This window comes from Rhopalosiphum maidis, chromosome 3 (assembly GCF_003676215.2).
Source record: "Rhopalosiphum maidis isolate BTI-1 chromosome 3, ASM367621v3, whole genome shotgun sequence".
Lineage (NCBI taxonomy): Eukaryota > Metazoa > Arthropoda > Insecta > Hemiptera > Aphididae > Rhopalosiphum > Rhopalosiphum maidis.
Genome location: NC_040879.1, coordinates 74147527 through 74166409, shown reverse-complemented (window position 1 = coordinate 74166409; position 18883 = coordinate 74147527). Strand labels below are relative to the sequence as shown.

General features: G+C 27.5%; 4 protein-coding genes and 1 pseudogene across 4 annotated transcripts; 2 read left to right on the top strand and 3 right to left on the bottom strand.

Moving 5' to 3' along the window:
- Positions 1-7615: 7615 nt before the first annotated feature.
- On the top strand, positions 7616-9083 carry LOC113558385 (KRAB-A domain-containing protein 2-like). The gene is made up of 3 exons (XM_026963838.1): positions 7616-7776; positions 8538-8964; positions 9063-9083. Exons 1-3 carry the CDS (start codon positions 7616-7618, stop codon positions 9081-9083), a joined length of 609 nt encoding a protein of 202 aa, XP_026819639.1.
- A 94-nt stretch (positions 9084-9177) lies between these two features.
- Positions 9178-9979, top strand: LOC113559177 (annotated as a pseudogene).
- Positions 9980-11667: 1688 nt separating this feature from the next.
- On the bottom strand, positions 11668-12828 carry LOC113558384 (zinc finger BED domain-containing protein 5-like). Its single transcript, XM_026963836.1, has one exon. The coding sequence runs from the start codon at positions 12826-12828 to the stop codon at positions 11668-11670; it is 1161 nt and encodes a 386-aa protein (XP_026819637.1).
- Positions 12829-13128: 300 nt separating this feature from the next.
- LOC113558904 lies at positions 13129-13570 on the bottom strand. The gene has a single exon (XM_026964484.1). It carries the CDS (start codon positions 13551-13553, stop codon positions 13224-13226), a length of 330 nt encoding a protein of 109 aa, XP_026820285.1. The 5' UTR covers positions 13554-13570; the 3' UTR covers positions 13129-13223.
- Positions 13571-13723: 153 nt separating this feature from the next.
- LOC113558383 (zinc finger MYM-type protein 1-like) lies at positions 13724-15683 on the bottom strand. Its single transcript, XM_026963835.1, has 2 exons — positions 13788-15683; positions 13724-13729 (listed from the first exon to the last, which is right to left on the bottom strand). Exons 1-2 carry the CDS (start codon positions 15681-15683, stop codon positions 13724-13726), a joined length of 1902 nt encoding a protein of 633 aa, XP_026819636.1.
- Between the last annotated feature and the right edge of the window lie 3200 nt (positions 15684-18883).

Below are 18883 nucleotides of genomic sequence, written 5' to 3'. Positions count from 1 at the left end.
CATGAATTATAATTATACCTATCAAAAAAATGTTTTAATAAACCATGTAAATCACTATCGTAAAAAGATTATAATTATAATTTGTATTTTTTATATATTATATATTATATTAATAAATAAGACTAAATTAATCAAAAGTTAATAGTGAAATCACTCTCACAAAAAAAATATAATATTATAAACTATAATATATATTATAGAGATATAGATAAATTTAATATATACAATTTACATGATAAAAATAATTACTAAACATCAATTTATAATAATATATAATATAGTTTACTACATTTTCGAATTTTGCCACGGTATAGCTCCGATATCATTTTCGAAATACGTAGAAAAATGATCACGAATAGTGTTTTCTACTACGCCACCTTACACATTTTCCTGCTGATGTAAACTATTTAATTCGCAGTCGGTCGTGTTTTAAGGAAATTAATATAGGCAATATAACATGATGACACTAAAGTGACTTGTAAGTGTGTGCAATGTAAACGAACATAAGTATGTGTGAGTCTAATCTTTAATTGTTTTCAGACAATATTTCTTAGAAACTATCCTTCATCAACGCCAAACATCGTAAACAATGAACAAATTATGCGGGCCATAAAATATTGTTGTAAATAGTAGATTATTTTACCATTTTACTATTTTTTATTATAGTATATGTATACCTATAAACATATAGACTATACACTTTTATATAATTACCCAATCATTCCATCGTTTACATTTGTTCAGACTACAACTAGTAGCATTCACTGTTTACTGTATTTTTTGTTGGTTTTTTTCATTTAAATACCACATTCAAACACGAATATCGGAAAACATATGTATAAAGAGCTAATATAAAGGTACATATAACCAATTAAATAATATATATATATGATTTGAACAATATAGTTAACGTTATTAAACTCACATAAATATACATAGTATTATGATTTGTAGGTGAGAAATGTTAGAAAAAAAATAATGCAATCTAAGTATAAAGACCAAATCAAAATATTTATACATTTGAATTACAAATTCTTATATGCAATTATTGCAATTACACAAACGTAATCTGGTTAGTCACGCAGACGTCGGTTTCGATCAATTCTTGAGTCTATTAACTCTGGTAACATCGATTCAAAATAAAATTTTTCTAATGATAATTTAATTTTAGTTTCAAAAAAACTATCATCTCTTAAAATTCTTTGGTATATTATACCTGTAAAGTGTAAAAATAAAAAATTACATTAATTATTACCAATATTAAATTGTATAATTTAAACATTATAAATTACCTTTAGATGACCATATTATAAAATAACAAAACAATTTTTGAGTTATTTGTAATTGACTCATAATTTGAAAATAATATTTGTCACTTGGTTTTAATTAAAAATTTCATTGACTGTCTAGAGTTGCAAACTTTAATTACCCAGTTTCTATAGCTTTTTTTGGAGTTAAATGTTTGACTGAAGAGGGACATTTTATTTCAACTATACCGTTAGTATCTATTAGTACATCAGGACTAGCTGCTAAGTATGGTAGTTGTTCATGAATGAAAAGACCAGAATCTTGAATTTTAAATCCTAATAATTTTTCAAACTCTGTCTTCATGTTCAAAGTTGTAGCCGTCTTGTTCTCGTACAAAATTATGAAATATACAATAAGCAGGTATTCATTTGTTGGTGAAATATCTTATAATTATAAAAAATATAATATTATATACTGTAATGATTTTATTATATTTTATATGTATTATAATATTTTACATATTGTCTGGTTGCGTTATCACCAAATACTTACTATTATCAAATTTTTTATCAATATTTTATTTATTGATTGATGCATCTTTATCGACGTATACACTTTTTTATTATATTCATTCTCTCACCCGCCAAGTTCGGTGCGTACGGTGTATTATTATATTATAAACATTTAAAAAATTAAATTTGAGCAAAAGTATTTAATCAAAAAAATGTTTACATGATAAAAGGTACTAGACAACATTTGTAACTGTGCTAAAAATAATATAATTAAATATTACAAAAACTATTGAAACAAAATGATTAGGAAAAGTTTCTAACTGAAAAATCAATAAAAATCAATAAATCTTTATATTATAAAAACATCAAACTTCACTTTCGAGACATTTTGCCTTATTGTTTATAAATTTTCTGAAAAAACTATAAAAAGTAGAAAAACTTATCAAAAAGCAAAAAAAAATTAGAACATCTGGAAATAAGCATTTTTTATTAAAAAATCGTTGAAAAAAGCAAAAAAACACTTTCAAATTTCATAATTGAACGTGTTGTAACGTGACATAACAACAGCCTGGCTGCCCAAATATTATTCACCAGTTCCGTCCATATTGTTAACGCAGAGTTATCACTTGCGAGCGCAAATTGCTGTTTTTTGTATATACTATCGTGTGTGCGCAAATCGTCACCTTATTATATCCCAATTTTGTGTGCGCGAATCGCCACTAATTATTATAATTATTTTGTGTGCTTGAATCGCCACTACTATAAATTATATTGCGAGTGCGTGCGATTCGCTACTTAAATATATATATTTTAATATATTGTTAACTCAAATCGCCATTTATTATACATATTATTGCGTGTACGTAAATCGTTACTTTAATATTATATCCTGTATTCGTGTACGCGCGGCAATCACTGTAATTATTTTATATTAGTATTATATTTATTGCAATGTGTCAGGTGTCTATGTAGTTATTATATTATATTTTTGGATAGGTAGCAGCTGGCCAGCCGAGCACCGTCTTTATTGTGAGTTATTTTAATATTGTTATTTTTTACCATCATTGGCATCATTGGTGGTGCCAAATCAGCAATTTATTATACTATTATTTTATCTGTTGGGCCAAAAGGATAGTTTTAAACAATGATATTGAATTGAGTCCATGCTACTTTTATGTATTTGAATTGAGTCCAGCTTATTATCTCAATATCTTAGAATTGAGTCCGTATAAATGAAATGCCATAACTACCTACACAGTAAAATTCGCTCAAAATCAAATGCTTCATTTCATTCGGGAAATCCAAATATTTTTATTCTTGTGGACACTATTTTGGAAATACACTCTGATAAAAATATAAAATTAACAAGCCAAGCAAAAATACCATAAAAAGAAACATTTATACGGGAGCGGACAAACAAATATATAAATAAGCAAATTTGGAGAATTGACTTTTTCAAGTCTGTATCATTTAATTTTTTAACAGCCACTGTTTAATTATTAACATTATTATAAAACACGTAATATATGCAGACAGTTAAATATGTATACAAATTGGAGGATAAACTGTAATTACTACACATCATACGGTGAACAAATATCTTTACCGGTCATCTAGTACGTGGGCGACACGGAACAATTCAGCAGTGGAAATAATGAGACAAAAACTAACAGACAAATTACATTCTTAATACAAAATACTTGAAAACAATTTACAGTTGAAAATTACATACAAATACGAACGTAAAACTGCAAAATGATATGAAATTTAAACATTTAATAGATGATAAGAGGTGATAAATTTGATAAGCCATAAAAGATAGTACAAATCTACCAGAATGTTTTGTTCAATTTGAATGTAATATAAATGAATCTAATGAATACACTTGCACAATAACTTATAACTGCTGTTTTTAACATAGTAAGACATAACCATTCTTCAAAAATAATTCTGATTTGAACACTGTTGTGTCAAATTATTATTGAATAAAAGTACCGTAAAACATCTATTAAGACTAGACTATTTAAATTACAACACTTTGGGTGATGGTTTTATTAAAACGTTGTAAAGAAACAAACGTAGCATATGTACAATGATCAATGCAGCTAAGGCCAATTTTAAGAATTAAAATTACACGCTTAAGGTGTTTACAAATCCTTTATTAAGATTTTATACAAATTTAAATTGTTGTACTACTATTAATTTACTATCAATTACATTACACGTACATTGCATAAAACCATTGTTATAATCGGAATCTTCTAGTCCATTTTCATTGTACGATGTTGAAGCTTTCCCAAATGGTATACATGGTCACACATCACCATGCCTTGAATGATCTGCCGTACTACTGCCCTCTAAAAATAAAGTAGTCAGTAAAAAATGTACGATAGTTAGAGAAATAACAATAAAGATACGCAATAAAAGATAATACTAATCTACCAGAATGTTGGGTTGAATTTAAATGTAAAACAAACGTAACTGATGTATATACTCGTAGAATAACTTAAAATTGCTGCTTTTCAATATGCAAAAAAAATTAATTTGTAATGTATATCTAAATTGTCGTGTAGAACCACGTGTTATAGTGTTTATGAAGTACCAGCTTAAATGAAATATATGAATAAAAAAAAAAATCGAAAGTAAGAATCACTTTCATTATCTAGTAGTCAAGGTCTCAAGATGTTAACATGAATATTGAGTGTGATTGTGAGCAGATAAAAATATGAATTTGAAATAATAGTCAAAGTCACCATTCAAAATCGTGTTTCATAGCGTTTATGAAGTATCAGTTTAGATGAGATATATGAATGTTAATAATGGAATATAATTATCATTTTCTTAATCTAATGGTCAGAGTCTCATGACACTGACTTTTTTTTACACTACTGTTAAATGCCTATCAATTGCATTCAATAAATATAACACGTACGTTACACAAAACCATTATTATTACCAGCACATTCTAGTCCATTTTCGCCGTAGGACGCCGATACCTTCTCAAGTGGTAGAAATGTTAATTCATGTCCCAGCACGCTTCCAGTGATCTTCTGTACAAGCATCTGCAAAAATGCAGTCAGTTAAATGTGTATAATAATTGGAAGATAAACTGTAATTACTACACATCATACGGTGAACAAATATCTTTACCGGTCATCTAGTACGTGGGCGACACGGAACAATTCAGCAGTGGAAATAATGAGACAAAAACTAACAGACAAATTACATTCTTAATACAAAATACTTGAAAACAATTTACAGTTAAAAATTACATACAAATACGAACGTAAAACTGCAAAATGATATGAAATTTAAACATTTAATAGATGATAAGAGGTGATAAATTTGATAAGCCATAAAAGATAGTACAAATCTACCAGAATGTTTTGTTCAATTTGAATGTAATATAAATGAATCTAATGAATACACTTGCACAATAACTTATAACTGCTGTTTTTAACATAGTAAGACATAACCATTCTTCAAAAATAATTCTGATTTGAACACTGTTGTGTCAAATTATTATTGAATAAAAGTACCGTAAAACATCTATTAAGACTAGACTATTTAAATTACAACACTTTGGGTGATGGTTTTATTAAAACGTTGTAAAGAAACAAACGTAGCATATGTACAATGATCAATGCAGCTAAGGCCAATTTTAAGAATTAAAATTACACGCTTAAGGTGTTTACAAATCCTTTATTAAGATTTTATACAAATTTAAATTGTTGTACTACTATTAATTTACTATCAATTACATTCAATAACCATTACACGTACATTGCATAATACCATTATTATAATCGGAATCTTCTAGTCTATTTTCATTGTACGATGTTGAAGTTTTCCCAAGTGGTATACATGGTCATACATCACCATGCCTTGAATGATCTGCTGTACTACTGCCCTCTAAAAATAAAGTAGTCAGTAAAATATGTATAATGGTTAGAGAAATAACTATAATGATATGCAATAAAAGATAATATTAATCTACCAGAATATTCTATGGAATAATTCTATAAAAATAGTTAACATAAATAATAATTAAACATATAAATAAATATGAAAGAAAAACTTAGCTTTTATTTTAATTCATATCAAAGAATTATAAATATATTTTATAGCTAATTATTATTTATAGTAATAATTATATGAAATAAATGCATTGTTGTTGGTGGAGTAAGTTTTAATTTGATGCACATCCTGTTCAGAAATAAATATATACATTTAGGAATTACCTATATTAATTTGAAAATAAAATGTTAAACAAGATGTTATTGCAAAGATTAAATATAATTTTTTTAATTTTTTTTTTTAATTTTAGTTTATTATCTAAAATATATTAGTATATAATATTATTTTATATTACATCTGAATAATATATAAAAAAAAAAAAAAATTGGTTGTAAATAATTTTTACAATAATTTTATTTTTCATATATTTTCCATTTATATCATAATTAGAATGATTTAATCTGTTTTTGTGCGTTGGCTGCTTGATATTTATTATACTTACATGTTTTTTGGTGGAATGACGATTACATTTTTTTTATTAAATTGTAAACAGTAAGCATCATTTAACATATCTGACCTTAACAGGTATATCCTAATATCAATCATTCACTATGCTGCTGGACTCATAAGAAGATATAATGGCAATTGGTAACTTCACAACGATCTACAGTTAAAAATACAAAAAATAAGAAACAAAGAATCTATAAAAAAATATTTAAAAAAATAGTATATAGTATATAAATATTTCATAAGATTGTAAAATATTTATTTATATAACTTATAATAAAAGGATAATTTTTTTTTTATGATTATATTTCTTTTTATAGCATTAGTTTAGTTTGATATGCCTTGGACAACATGTCTTTTCATCCCATGCCATACAAGTTCAAAGATAAATATTTATGATCAAAAATGACAGATTTTCATAAAATATCAGGTAGATTTTGGGTATTTATGTTATACCTAAAATTATACTGCTAGAAATAATCACAATAGTTATAATTTAAAAATAAAAAGCATTTCGGAGCAAATATCACAAAATTGAATAGGTATGTTGAGTTAACTATCCGAGAAGAAAGTTGATTTTTTTTGGAAATTTTTCATTTACAAATTGTTTGATATATGTTACGAAATACGTTTAATGATAGTTTAATATTTTTACACATGTTTGAAATGTAAATGTTATTAAATAACATTATCATATATATATGTTACCGGCAGTATGTGTAATTCAGTCATTGCATATAATGTCTAGGTATTTTATAAAATTAATAAAATTACCAGGCAAATTATATAATACACATAATCCCTAGTTTTTATATATAATGCCTAATTAAAGAAAGGTAATAATATTATGTTATCGCTTAAATTAGAAATACCAGTGTAGTAAGTTAGTAGTTTTAAGTTCACTTAAAAAGCGTTCACGCTCAGTCCTTAAAAAAAGAACTTGTTCACGTTCTTTAAAAAGATAAACGCATTTATGGGTCGTTCATTTAATTTTTTTAATTATTTTTATGAATCGTCAACCTGCAGTAAATATAGAAAACCATAAACATATACGACTCAACTCAAAAATAAAAATACATATCGTTCACTAAATATGAACGTGAAAGCTTGAACGTGCGTTCATGAATGACGTTTTTTTCCAAACACCGAGAAATACCCATAGATATTGACGAAGATAACCGATTTTATATTTCCCAATTATTATTGTAATATGTTTCATTTGTCGATGGCGTTATTCAATATTTAAACTTGTGTTCAAATTATTTTCAGTTCAGTTAATAACGTATATGTGTAAAGTGTTCAGTGTAAAACTTTAGTTAACAATTTTTATAATGGAACAGTTTTATACAGAATTAAATATATTAAAGGCAAATTTAGGTAAAAACAACACATTATTAACCGATAACCGATATGATGAGTTGGTAGAAAAAATTTTAATGCTAAAATGTATGAAAACGAAAAAAGAACCTCATGATTTTTGGTTGCTAAAAAGGTCAGTAAATAAGTGTTAATTCATTTTAGATTCTAAGTGGAACAATATGTATAAAATTTAATTAATATTTTTTGGTGTAATATTTGGTAAAACAAATAAGTGTAGATTACTATATTTTTATGGCTGAGGTTTGAGCATTTAATGCAAGACTCCTCATAATTAGGGAGCGGATGTTTATGCATTTATCATATTTTTTAATAATATCTAAATTAAAGATAGAAAGATAGAAATTTGTTTCATCACTTAAAGAATTCAAATTTAACAATTTAATTTTGCATATATTTTGTTCGATTTTTACTTGTTTGATTATATTTCTATATTCATAATATGGCATATTTTTATACTTTATAGTGCAGTATTGCATGCATATTTTTTAAAAAAATAATAATAATAATACATTTTATTTTATTTTTTAATTATTTATTAATAATTTATTATTTTTAATTTTTAATAAATAAAAAATGTTATTAATACATATTTTTATACTTTATAGTGCATTATTGCATACATATTTTTAAATATTTTAGAGCTCAACATCCGCTCCCTACAGCCATAAGTATTTATTACTAAAACTCAAAAATATTAAAAATATTATTTAATTTTTTTTTTACGTTAAATTTAGACCAAATAATATTCAAATGTTATATTAATATATAATATATTATTATATATGTAATATTTTATGAACCTATAAATTATTATTATTATTATAATTAATAATTAACTACAATAAATAAAATAAAATTTTAATTTTAATTTAGATATGACGTATTAATAGTACAAGATAATAGGAAACTAATTTTTCCTGTCAATGAAAATGAAAATATCCTGTGTTATATTCGTGAAAGTGAGTTGTATGATGTACTAAAAAATACTCATTCCTCAATTGGTCACGGTGGACGGGATCGTATGATTAAAGAACTTTCCAACAAGTATAAAAATATAGCTCGAAGTGTAATAGAATTATTTTTGATCTTATGCAAACCTTGTCAACAAAAGCAAAAGGGAATTAAAAAAGGTGTAGTTGTTAAGCTAATGTTTTTTAACAAATTTAATTCACGATGCCAAGTGGATCTTATTGATTTCCAATCGCACCCTGACGGTAAATATCGATTTAGAATGGTCTATCAGGACCACCTGACAAAATTTGTCATATTGAAACCTTTAGAATTCAAACGAACTGAATTAGTTGCTTATAATATTATAGATATTTTTACACTAATTGGGGCCCCTAGTGTTTTACAGTCCGATAATGGTAGGGAATTTGCTAATCAAATTGTTTCAAGCCTCAAAGATCTTTGGCCTGAATTTAAAATAGTACATGGCAAGCCCAGGCATAGCCAGAGCCGGGGTAGTGTGGAACGTGCTAACCAAGACATAGAAAATATGCTAACTACATGGATGCAAGAACAAAATACTTCACAATGGAGTTAAGGTCTCCGTTTCTTTAAGCTAATGAAGAATAGAGCTTATCATTCAGGTATCAAAACTACTCCCTATGAAGCATTATTTGGATGCACAATTAAAATCGGATTAAATACGTCAAATTTACCTAAAGAAGTCGTAGAAAATATTGAAACAGAAGAAGATTTAACAGCAATTACAGAAAGTGAAACAACTACAAATATTATTGAATTAGAGGATCCAAGTACAAAAATTAAATCAAATAACGAAAATGCTCTTAACTTACGAAAAAATGCAACAAAAAATTTAGAAATTCAGGCTGATAAAATGAAAAAACTGTCAGACAAAAACTTTTTCCAGTTGAGATTGGTTCAACAGTTCGGATACCAGTACCGGATGTTGATAAAGGCCGTTTAGATACTCGCAATATACTAGCAGTTGTAACCGAGGTACATATTAAAAATATTTTAAACTAGTTTTTTTTTTATTATTAATTGTGTATTTTTTAAAAGATTACAGATGATGGTTTCTATCGACTGGTACCAAGAATAGAACTTTAAGACAAGTATATGCTAGGTCACAGTTCACTGTTTGTCAAAAAAAACTATTACATTTAGATGAGGTACTAGCTGAAGAGATAGCATTGCGATCTGTTGCTAGTCAACAATCAACAGGCAGTGGGCAAGGATTTACAAAATGTACATGTAAAACAAGATGCCAAAGTAAAAAATGTTTGTGTGTTGAAAATAAAGTATTGTGTAACTCTCGTTGTCATTCTAGCCTAACATGTTGTAACTAATAGTATATATCATAATTTAAAATGTTATAATGTTAATATAGTATAGTATTATAAAATTAATCACAATTATTTTAATACTTTGCCTAAATATGTTTAGGTGTTCTATAAAATGTCTAGGAAATATGTATAACGCATAGACATTTTAAGCTAAGATTATTTTTTTAAATGATTTGCCTAAAATCAACCGGTGTTTTATATAATACCTAGACATTATGTGTAATGATTGTATTACACATAATGCCGGTGACATATATATATTGTATGAAATTGTGAGGAAATATAAACATTATTGTTATACAATCTAGTAGAATTAAAGTTCAATGAACTTATTTCATTCCCAAAATATTAGAAAGTGTATTTTAGACATCCTAAAATTGTAAATATATTTTACCTAATATATTAAATTATTTTAAAAAATAAACTAGTGAGCGTTAAGTATAACTGTGAAAATATAGTATTCATTGTTTTATTGTATCTATACACGATAGGCTATTCTGAGTATAGGATAGCTGTTAATAAATAATAATTAAGAATTCATTTAAAATTACTTAATATTGGGCAATGGTGAAAACTTTGAAAATTGGTAGGTATGAGGTTTTTGACTTGCCAATTCCAGGAGTGGACTTGTAAATTCTTGCTAATTATAACGAGTGTTTTAATACCAGTTTTGAAAGTTTCGGACAAAAAGTAAGGGCTGCATGAAGTTAGCCCTTATTTGGTTCCACTCCTAATAACTTCTTTGTTATAGACTTGCAAATTCTGGGACCGGATTTGCAAATTCTTGCTAATTACTTGCAAAATTTTGGCACTATGCAAAACTTGTTTTATATAAGTGTAAGGGCCAACTTCACGAACGTTAATAATTAGTGTTGTGTTTCAAACAAATATTGGTATTCTCATAAACTGTAATGTCTAATTTATTTTCTTAAATGAAAATGTAATTTTATGTCCTAATCTGTAGCCTATTGTGTGTGTGTGTGTGTGTGTCATTACACATGGATTCAAAATATCGATTAAGCTGCCGCTGTCGTTGAGAATATTTTTTCGACAAAGAATATCTATAGGTCAGTATATAAAATATCGTAGATTTAAAACGACGTTTTACATAATTTAGCAGCAGTTTATTTTTATTTTTTTATTAATACCAGGGAATTTTCAAGACATAAAAAAAACGAAAATGAATTAATTACATAAAATCATAATGATATACTTGAAATATAAGTTTAATATTATTTATTTTTATTATTATTTTTAATTTATCATATTCGATGTTTAGTGTCGAAGAGCAACCAGTTACAGTGGATTTAAACGAGACATTTAGGCTAATAGATGAAATAATTAGAGACACAATGTAAAGAACTTTAATATATTATACCTATAATTCTTTTTAATTCATAGTATTTGGTGTTTAGACGTGAAGAGCAAGTATCGTCACCATCACTGCAGTAATTTAGAATTAATTAATGCAGCGTTTCTTAAACTTTTTTATCCGTGGAACCCTTTTTGACGTCCACTTTTATCGTGGAACCCCTACTTTGTTTTTTAGCTTTTAAGCTTTTTGTTAGGATTATTTGCAAAAAAAATATAATTATTTCATATACTTATATTGTGTTAAAGTTACTTAATTAAAAAATATGTTAAAAAAAAATAATAAAAATTGTATATAATTTTACTTTAACAATAATTACTTAATGAGATGCGTGAAATTGCTTTTTATTTTGTAAAATATTCTTAATATTGGGCTTTATTGATGAAAGTTGTAATAACATATTAGGTTCGGCATCAAGTCTGTTGCGGTATTTTGTTTTTGTCGATACATAGGTAGAGAACCCTGTTTCACACATATACGTGGTTGCAAATGGTAAAAGTGCCAACACGGCCTTTTGTGACAATTGAGGATATTCATCTTTTGAACTGCACCAAAATTCTGCTAATGGCATTGATTTAAATTTTTCTTGCAGCGATGAATCAGATGTAAATTCAATAAAGGTTTCATATTCTTTTGCTGACATGGCTGGAGGTCGTGTATTGACAATAAATGGATTTTTAATCCACAGTTCATTTTTATATTTCACCTGTTGGTCATTTGGAAAATAATGGTTGAATCCTTCACTCAATCCAGTGAGGTGCTGAATAATTTCCTCAATGAAAACTTCATTAATTTCGACCTCTTCCTCTTTCGAAAAGCATTTAATTGTAGGAAAGCAATCAAACTCGTTGGAGCTCATACAAATTTTCCAAAAATCTAACTTTTTCTTAAAAGCATGAATTTTTTCGTGTGCAGTAAAAACATTTACGTGTCTGCTTTGAAGTGTGAAATTAAGCTCATTGATCTTTGTAAAAATATCACTTAAATAGGCGACTTTAAGTAGCCACATTTGATCAAGAAATCGATCTTTTAATTCGAAATTGTGTTCCAAAAAAAAAGCACGTACCTCGTCCCTTAATTCAAAAATACGAGTTAGTATCTTTCCTCGAGATAACCACCTGACCTCGGTATGTAAGAGAAGAGAAGTATGTACACTTCCCATGTCCTCACATAGGATTTTGAATAAACGATTTTGAAGAGGCCGAGATTTTATGAAGTTTATGATTTTTACTGGAGCCATAGAGCTATTTGGGAGAACTTTGCTGCAAATAACGCACTGAGGATTATCATTATTATTCATAAATCCTAATGATATGTAACTTTCATCATACTTTCTACATTTTTTAAAATATTTTGGGGTGATTTCATTTGTATCATTCTCATTATTACTATGGTTATCAATATGACTTGAGTTCACCGCAAAATATTCAGGTTCTTGAGAGGAACGTTTTAGAGTTCCTTTTTTAAGCCATCTCTCCATATTGCAAATAAAATAACAAAACCAACTTTGAGACAAACAATAAAATTATAACACACTGCACTCGAATATAACGCACAGGTCACAATACACGCGGTCAGGGTCGGCGCTAAGTATTTTGCCGCCCTGTGCAGTTAATAAAATGCCGCCCCTTTCAATACTTTTTGTCATATAATTAGTACATAGTATTATTTATTTTATACAAAATTAATTATAAACTGGACTAAATTGTAGGAGAATAGGAGTTTAAACGGTGAAATAAATAATCAATTTATTTATTTACATTTTACATTGTTACACTTAATATTTTTTTCACAAAAGTTTTTTATTTACATTTATAAAAATAAATGGTAGTTCATATTTACAATTAATAATTCATACAACAATAAATCATAATTTTATAAATGTTTTCTTGCTTTTAACTTAGCAAAATCGTCGACTAACTTTTTCTCTGTTAATTCTTGACCAACTTCGTGTTCAATTGAGATCATGGCTAGACCACAAAGTCGTTCGTTTTTCATTGTTGAGCGTAAGTATGTTTTGATAAGTTTCAATTTCGAAAAACTTCTTTCACCAGTTGCCACTGATACTGGTAATGTTATCAAAATTCGTAAGGCAATGGATAGGTTTGGTGCAAAGTCACCTGCATTTATCACAAATGTTAAGAGTTCATAAGGTGTTAAGTTATCATCAACCATAGCTGATACTGACTTTAATTCATGGGCCATTTCAATTCCATTGATATCTGTTGAATCACCATCGGTAAGAAGAATTTGTAAGTCTTTGCAATGTTTTAATAGTTCTTCATGTGTAAGATTTTTTATTTTTTTTATATTGTAAAGAAACGAAAAATTGTTATTATGTTCTTTTAGTTGTTCAAATCTATTATTCACGCTATTTATAGCTACATCAAGTGTAAAGTAATAAAAATGTATTTTGAATTGCTGTTTTGGGTCAATAACTGGTTCATCGTTGTGTTCATAATCAAAGTGTTTACGAGTACGTCGTGGTTTAACTCTACCCCGTGAGTTCTCAAAAACAGACTCTACTCCCATTTCCGTCGCAAGTGCTGTTGAATCTATAATCATTTTCTCAAAAGATTCTTCAGATCTCAGTTCATTTAAATGTTTCAATAAAGTTTCTAAAATGCCCAAAGCTAAAGATATGTCAAAATTTGGTTTTTGCATTAATTTATTAACTGGATTTATATGATTAAGTATGTCGTACCAAATGACAACAGAACAAATAAATTTAAATGTTTTAATAAGATTACATAAACATTCAGCTTCATGTTTTACCATCGGATTTAAATTTATATTTTCTGATATTTCAAACAAAGCATCATAAATTTCACCTATGTAATTTCGAAACGGTTTAAGTGCGTCTATTCGACTTTCCCACCGGGTTTGACTTAATGGTTTGAGTGTTAGTTCTTTAACATGTTTTAAAAGAATTTGCCAACGAATAGTTGAGGCAGAAAAAAAGTTGAATACTTTTTGAATTATATCAAAAAACGCTACAGCTTCTTTTGAAGATTTTGCGGCATCATTTACAACAAGATTTAAGGAATGCGCACTACAAGGAACAAAAAATGCACGTGGATTAATATTTCGAATGTGCCGTTGGACTCCGGAGTGCACACCTTTCATATTGGCTCCATTGTCATATCCTTGTCCTCGCATATTACTCAAAGGTATATTCAGCTCACGTAATATATTTAAAAGTACATCGCATAGATTTTCTCCAGTACTATTTTCAACTGAAATAAAACCAAGAAAATGTTCACGTATGGTAACTTTTGAATCTTCAATTGACACAAAACGAATAATAATAGTCATGAGCTCCGAGTGACTTATATCAGGAGTACAATCTAGTATAATACTATAATACTTCGCTTCGCTAACCATAGTAACTATGCGAGACTTAATAGACTGAGCTAATAAATTAATCATCTCATTTTGAATATCTTTTCCTAAATAATGGCTTATATTTTTTTTACTATTAATTATTCTTCTTACATGTTCAGCCATCACAGAATCATACTTAGCCATAAGTTCAATTAATTTTAAAAAATTTCCATTATTATGTTTGAATAACTGATCAGATGATCCACGAAAAGCTAAATTTTGATGACCGAGAAATTGTACTACCGACATGATACGTTGTAAAACTTCATTCCAATGCCTACACTCAGATTCTAAAATACGTTGGTTTACGTCATCAATTGTTTTTGTTTTTTTTAACCTCAATGACAATTCTAACCATGTACTATATGCGGTCAAATGATTTTTTGATGTTTCATGTCCTTTTAACATTTGTGTACAATGCCTCCAGTCATTATACCCTTCTAAAGCCAACTTAGAGTTTGAATTATCAAATAGTTTACAGCAAAAACAAAATATTACGTCATTGGAAATAGAGTATACAAGCCATGTTCTTGTGACATTTTCTCCATTACTCATACTTCGTTTGTAATGAAATTGTGTGAATTTTCGTCCTTGATCATCTGAAGGAAATACAAAATTTGCATTTAACGGAGCAGGAGGGCCTTTTTCAACCAACAATGTTTTAAAGTCGTTATTAATAATTAAAGGCCATTCCGCAGGGTCTGTACTGATAACATTTTCTGTTGAACTTTTGGCTACTGTAGTTTCAGAAGGTACAGTGGCATCTATAACTGAGAAAGAGTCAACAACTTCACTAGGTTGTACAACTACAGCATTTGAAATATTTAATGAAGAGGAAGAACCCGTTAAAAATTTTTTGATAGAATTAGACTGTTTTTTAATTACAGCTTCTTTTTCACGTTTTCTTTTCCTATATTCTGCACCTGAAAGTCGCTGTCTACCATCCGACATATTGGCGCTTTCTTAACTTTTTACTACATAAATAAAAAATATAATTTGTTAAAAATAAGCATGTCACTAAAACATGGATAAATGATCTTTGAGTCTGTATTTAATATTTTTGCCGAGAAACATGAAAATTGACACTTGTCATTTTCTAACAAAAATCATCTCAAATTTCTTTAAAAAAAAAATGTGATAGTTTTAAAAAAAGGGTAACTTACTAAAATTTTTTTAAATATATGTTGACGTATGTATACGGTTGAATTACATAAAATGAGAACACAATGTATGAAAATAATACAGTTTTTCAAAACCCCAAACAAACAATACAATTATTATTATTGACTATCCTAATTCCTAGAGTCAACCCAAATAATAAAATAATAATATAGCTAATAGGTTTTTAATTTTGAAAATTAAAAATTCACTTCCTAAATATATTAGGAATATATAAATACATTCAAAATTTAAAATCAGATATCGGGATGTATTCTTTTTTCTTAATTTTTCATTGTATTTACATAAATTACCTACTTAATATTAATAATATTACAATTATTTAAAATAAAAAAATTACTCACCAAATTATTAATATTAAAATATGACGTGTTGAATGTTGAATGTTGATCGACTAAATAATATGCACAATGCACAGCACTCTATAATCGTTGACACTACGACTCGTTAACAAATGACATTATACTAGGTACGTATAGTTCGATAGTTGTCAATCGTCATAAGTAAACTAGTTTGTATCGCTGACAATAAATTACGAGTATTGATTATTGTATATACGATTTTGGGGATCTTTATCATGATTTGATTCGGTTCATGTTTACTAATTGGAAACCATAAAGATATTAGATAATCGCGAAACACGCCGAGCGACAATGCTAGCGGCTTGCCCGCACATTATATTATACCTAATTATCTACTAATAGCTCTTACTTAGGTACTACATACAATGACACAGTTCCAGTCAAAATAATATAATGAGCATTATTTTTATTTTAGATTTACAGTGAGTAGTGGTGAAAAATACATATTTTTATTTATAAACAATGCCGCCCCTAAAATTCTAAAAAAATTGCCGCCCTGTGCGATCGCACAGGTCGCACGTGCCTTCCGCCGGCCCTGCACGCGGTAGACTGTCGCGTTGTATTGAAACGTTGAAACGTTATTTTATTCGTTTATCTGTTTTTCAGAAATTCAAGCTATCGCGGACGGCCGTGACCAATCAGTATTTTTATTAACGACACACAAATATTATTTATGAATAGTACTAGTACCTATGTTACTCATATGCTTATCGTTATCAACGGTCGTTTCTCTTAAGTTCACGCTATCGCGGACGATCATAACCAATTAGTATTTTTATCAACGACGTTCAAATATTATTTCTGTATACAAACTGTATAACTGTATAAGCAGTATAATAACACATTATATTATAGAAGTATAGAGGTTAGACTGTTAGAGTATAGAGATAGACTATTCCATATGACATATTATACATTATTATTTAATATACAAACATTCTTTAGTTAGACATTTTTAAGTAATTTTCTTGAAAATTTTGAAAAAAATTACTTAAGCTTCGCGGAACCCTGAAGTGATCTCCGCGGAACACAGTTTAAGAAACGCTGAATTAATGCAACCGGGTGGTATCCGAGATGAATAACCACATAATATACACGACTCTGTATCAACTGACGACGAATTTATAGTGTAAAATATTTTTATTTTTATTCTTATGACATTGAAAATATTTTTTACTAATGAAGACGACGGTGAATGTGACAAAGGAATGTCTAGAATATTTTCGCCGGATCTCGACTTTATTAATGTGTTTTTGTTATTGATAACGAGTCATAAATTTAAACTTTTTATTACTAAAATATATACTGTTTTAATTTTGTAATATATCATACTTTTTTATTTTATGTTTGAACCGACGGCACCGTGGGAACTGCTTTCGGATTAGTTTCACGAAAACAAAAAATATATATTACACTTACAATTAATCAGACTGCGTTTTTAATAAAAACTTTTCGTCTTGCTCATAATCTTCGCCCCTAAGTAACCAACCCAACACTTCAGCTTAGGACACATATTTTATCATTAGATTCTGTATCTTAACCGTTCCACATAGTTTCAAATGTCTGCAAAAATATATACAACTAAGCACGTGGATCTTGGAATGCTCTAATTATATGAAGATGCACATCACGGGATCGAATACTCATATCAAAATCATGGTTGGCGGGTGAACAAAGTCCTCCAAGGAAACATTCAACGATTTAATAAAAAATATATTAGGTGTTACTATTAAATACAAGAAGAATATATTATTACATAACAGGTTATAAAAAAAGATTTAGATTTTGATTTAATAATCAGGTTTAGTTTAGGGATTGGTTTAATAACCAATATCTATCACATTTTATTTGGTATCTAAAATAAATCCAAATATCTAGTTAAAATACAATAAGAACAATAAAGAATACCAGCCATAATAGTAAACTTAAGTAACAAAAAAATTTTAAATATTACAAAAATGATTTATTTATTTACTTATATTATTAAAATATTCATTGGTTGTAATAAAAATAAAAATAAAACAACTTATTAAATTTTCCATTTTTAGAGAATAAATTTTAAGAAAGAAATAGTTCTTTAAATGTATTTATATTTACATATTTCGGTAGAAACTATACTTAATAATTGTTGAATTAAAACAATTTATAATTTTACAAAATATTCAATACTTTAGTTAATTTAATTTTAAAAGATTATAGCAAAAAAAAGTTATTATCCCACATTTTTGTATTGGATAATTTATATACTTTACTTTGGACATAATATTGACTGCATTAACAATATTACTAGACTTTCTTAAAGAAATTATAGTTTCTAACGCACTATGAATATTTTCTGGTTGAGTTGTATTGGTTATCAGTCTTTGATTAGTTATATATAACTGTAGAAGCATTTCAATCTCATTAATAATTTTTTTATACATAAATGTCATTTCATCGAGTTAGATTGTCTAATTAAAAAAAACCAGAATATGTTAAAATTAAAAAATAAATTTAAAACTGTATACATATTTTAATAAAAAAAAAAGTTACGGTTTTATCATATTTTTCAGCTACAACCAGTAAGTTATCTATAATTATAGTAGTTGCAATTGAAGGCTGCAAATATAG

Excerpts from the sequence above, each read along its gene's own strand:
- LOC113558383 (XM_026963835.1), bottom strand. The coding sequence starts at position 15,683 with ATGTCGGATGGTAGACAGCGACTTTCAGGTGCAGAATATAGGAAAAGA.
- LOC113558904 (XM_026964484.1), bottom strand. The coding sequence starts at position 13,553 with ATGGCCCATGAATTAAAGTCAGTATCAGCTATGGTTGATGATAACTTA.
- LOC113558385 (XM_026963838.1), top strand. The coding sequence starts at position 7,616 with ATGGAACAGTTTTATACAGAATTAAATATATTAAAGGCAAATTTAGGT. Across the intron at positions 7,777-8,537 it reads GATTTTTGGTTGCTAAAAAG|ATATGACGTATTAATAGTAC; the intron begins GTCAGTAAATAA and ends ATTTTAATTTAG. Across the intron at positions 8,965-9,062 it reads AATTCAAACGAACTGAATTA|CCTCAAAGATCTTTGGCCTG; the intron begins GTTGCTTATAAT and ends AATTGTTTCAAG.
- LOC113558384 (XM_026963836.1), bottom strand. The coding sequence starts at position 12,828 with ATGGAGAGATGGCTTAAAAAAGGAACTCTAAAACGTTCCTCTCAAGAA.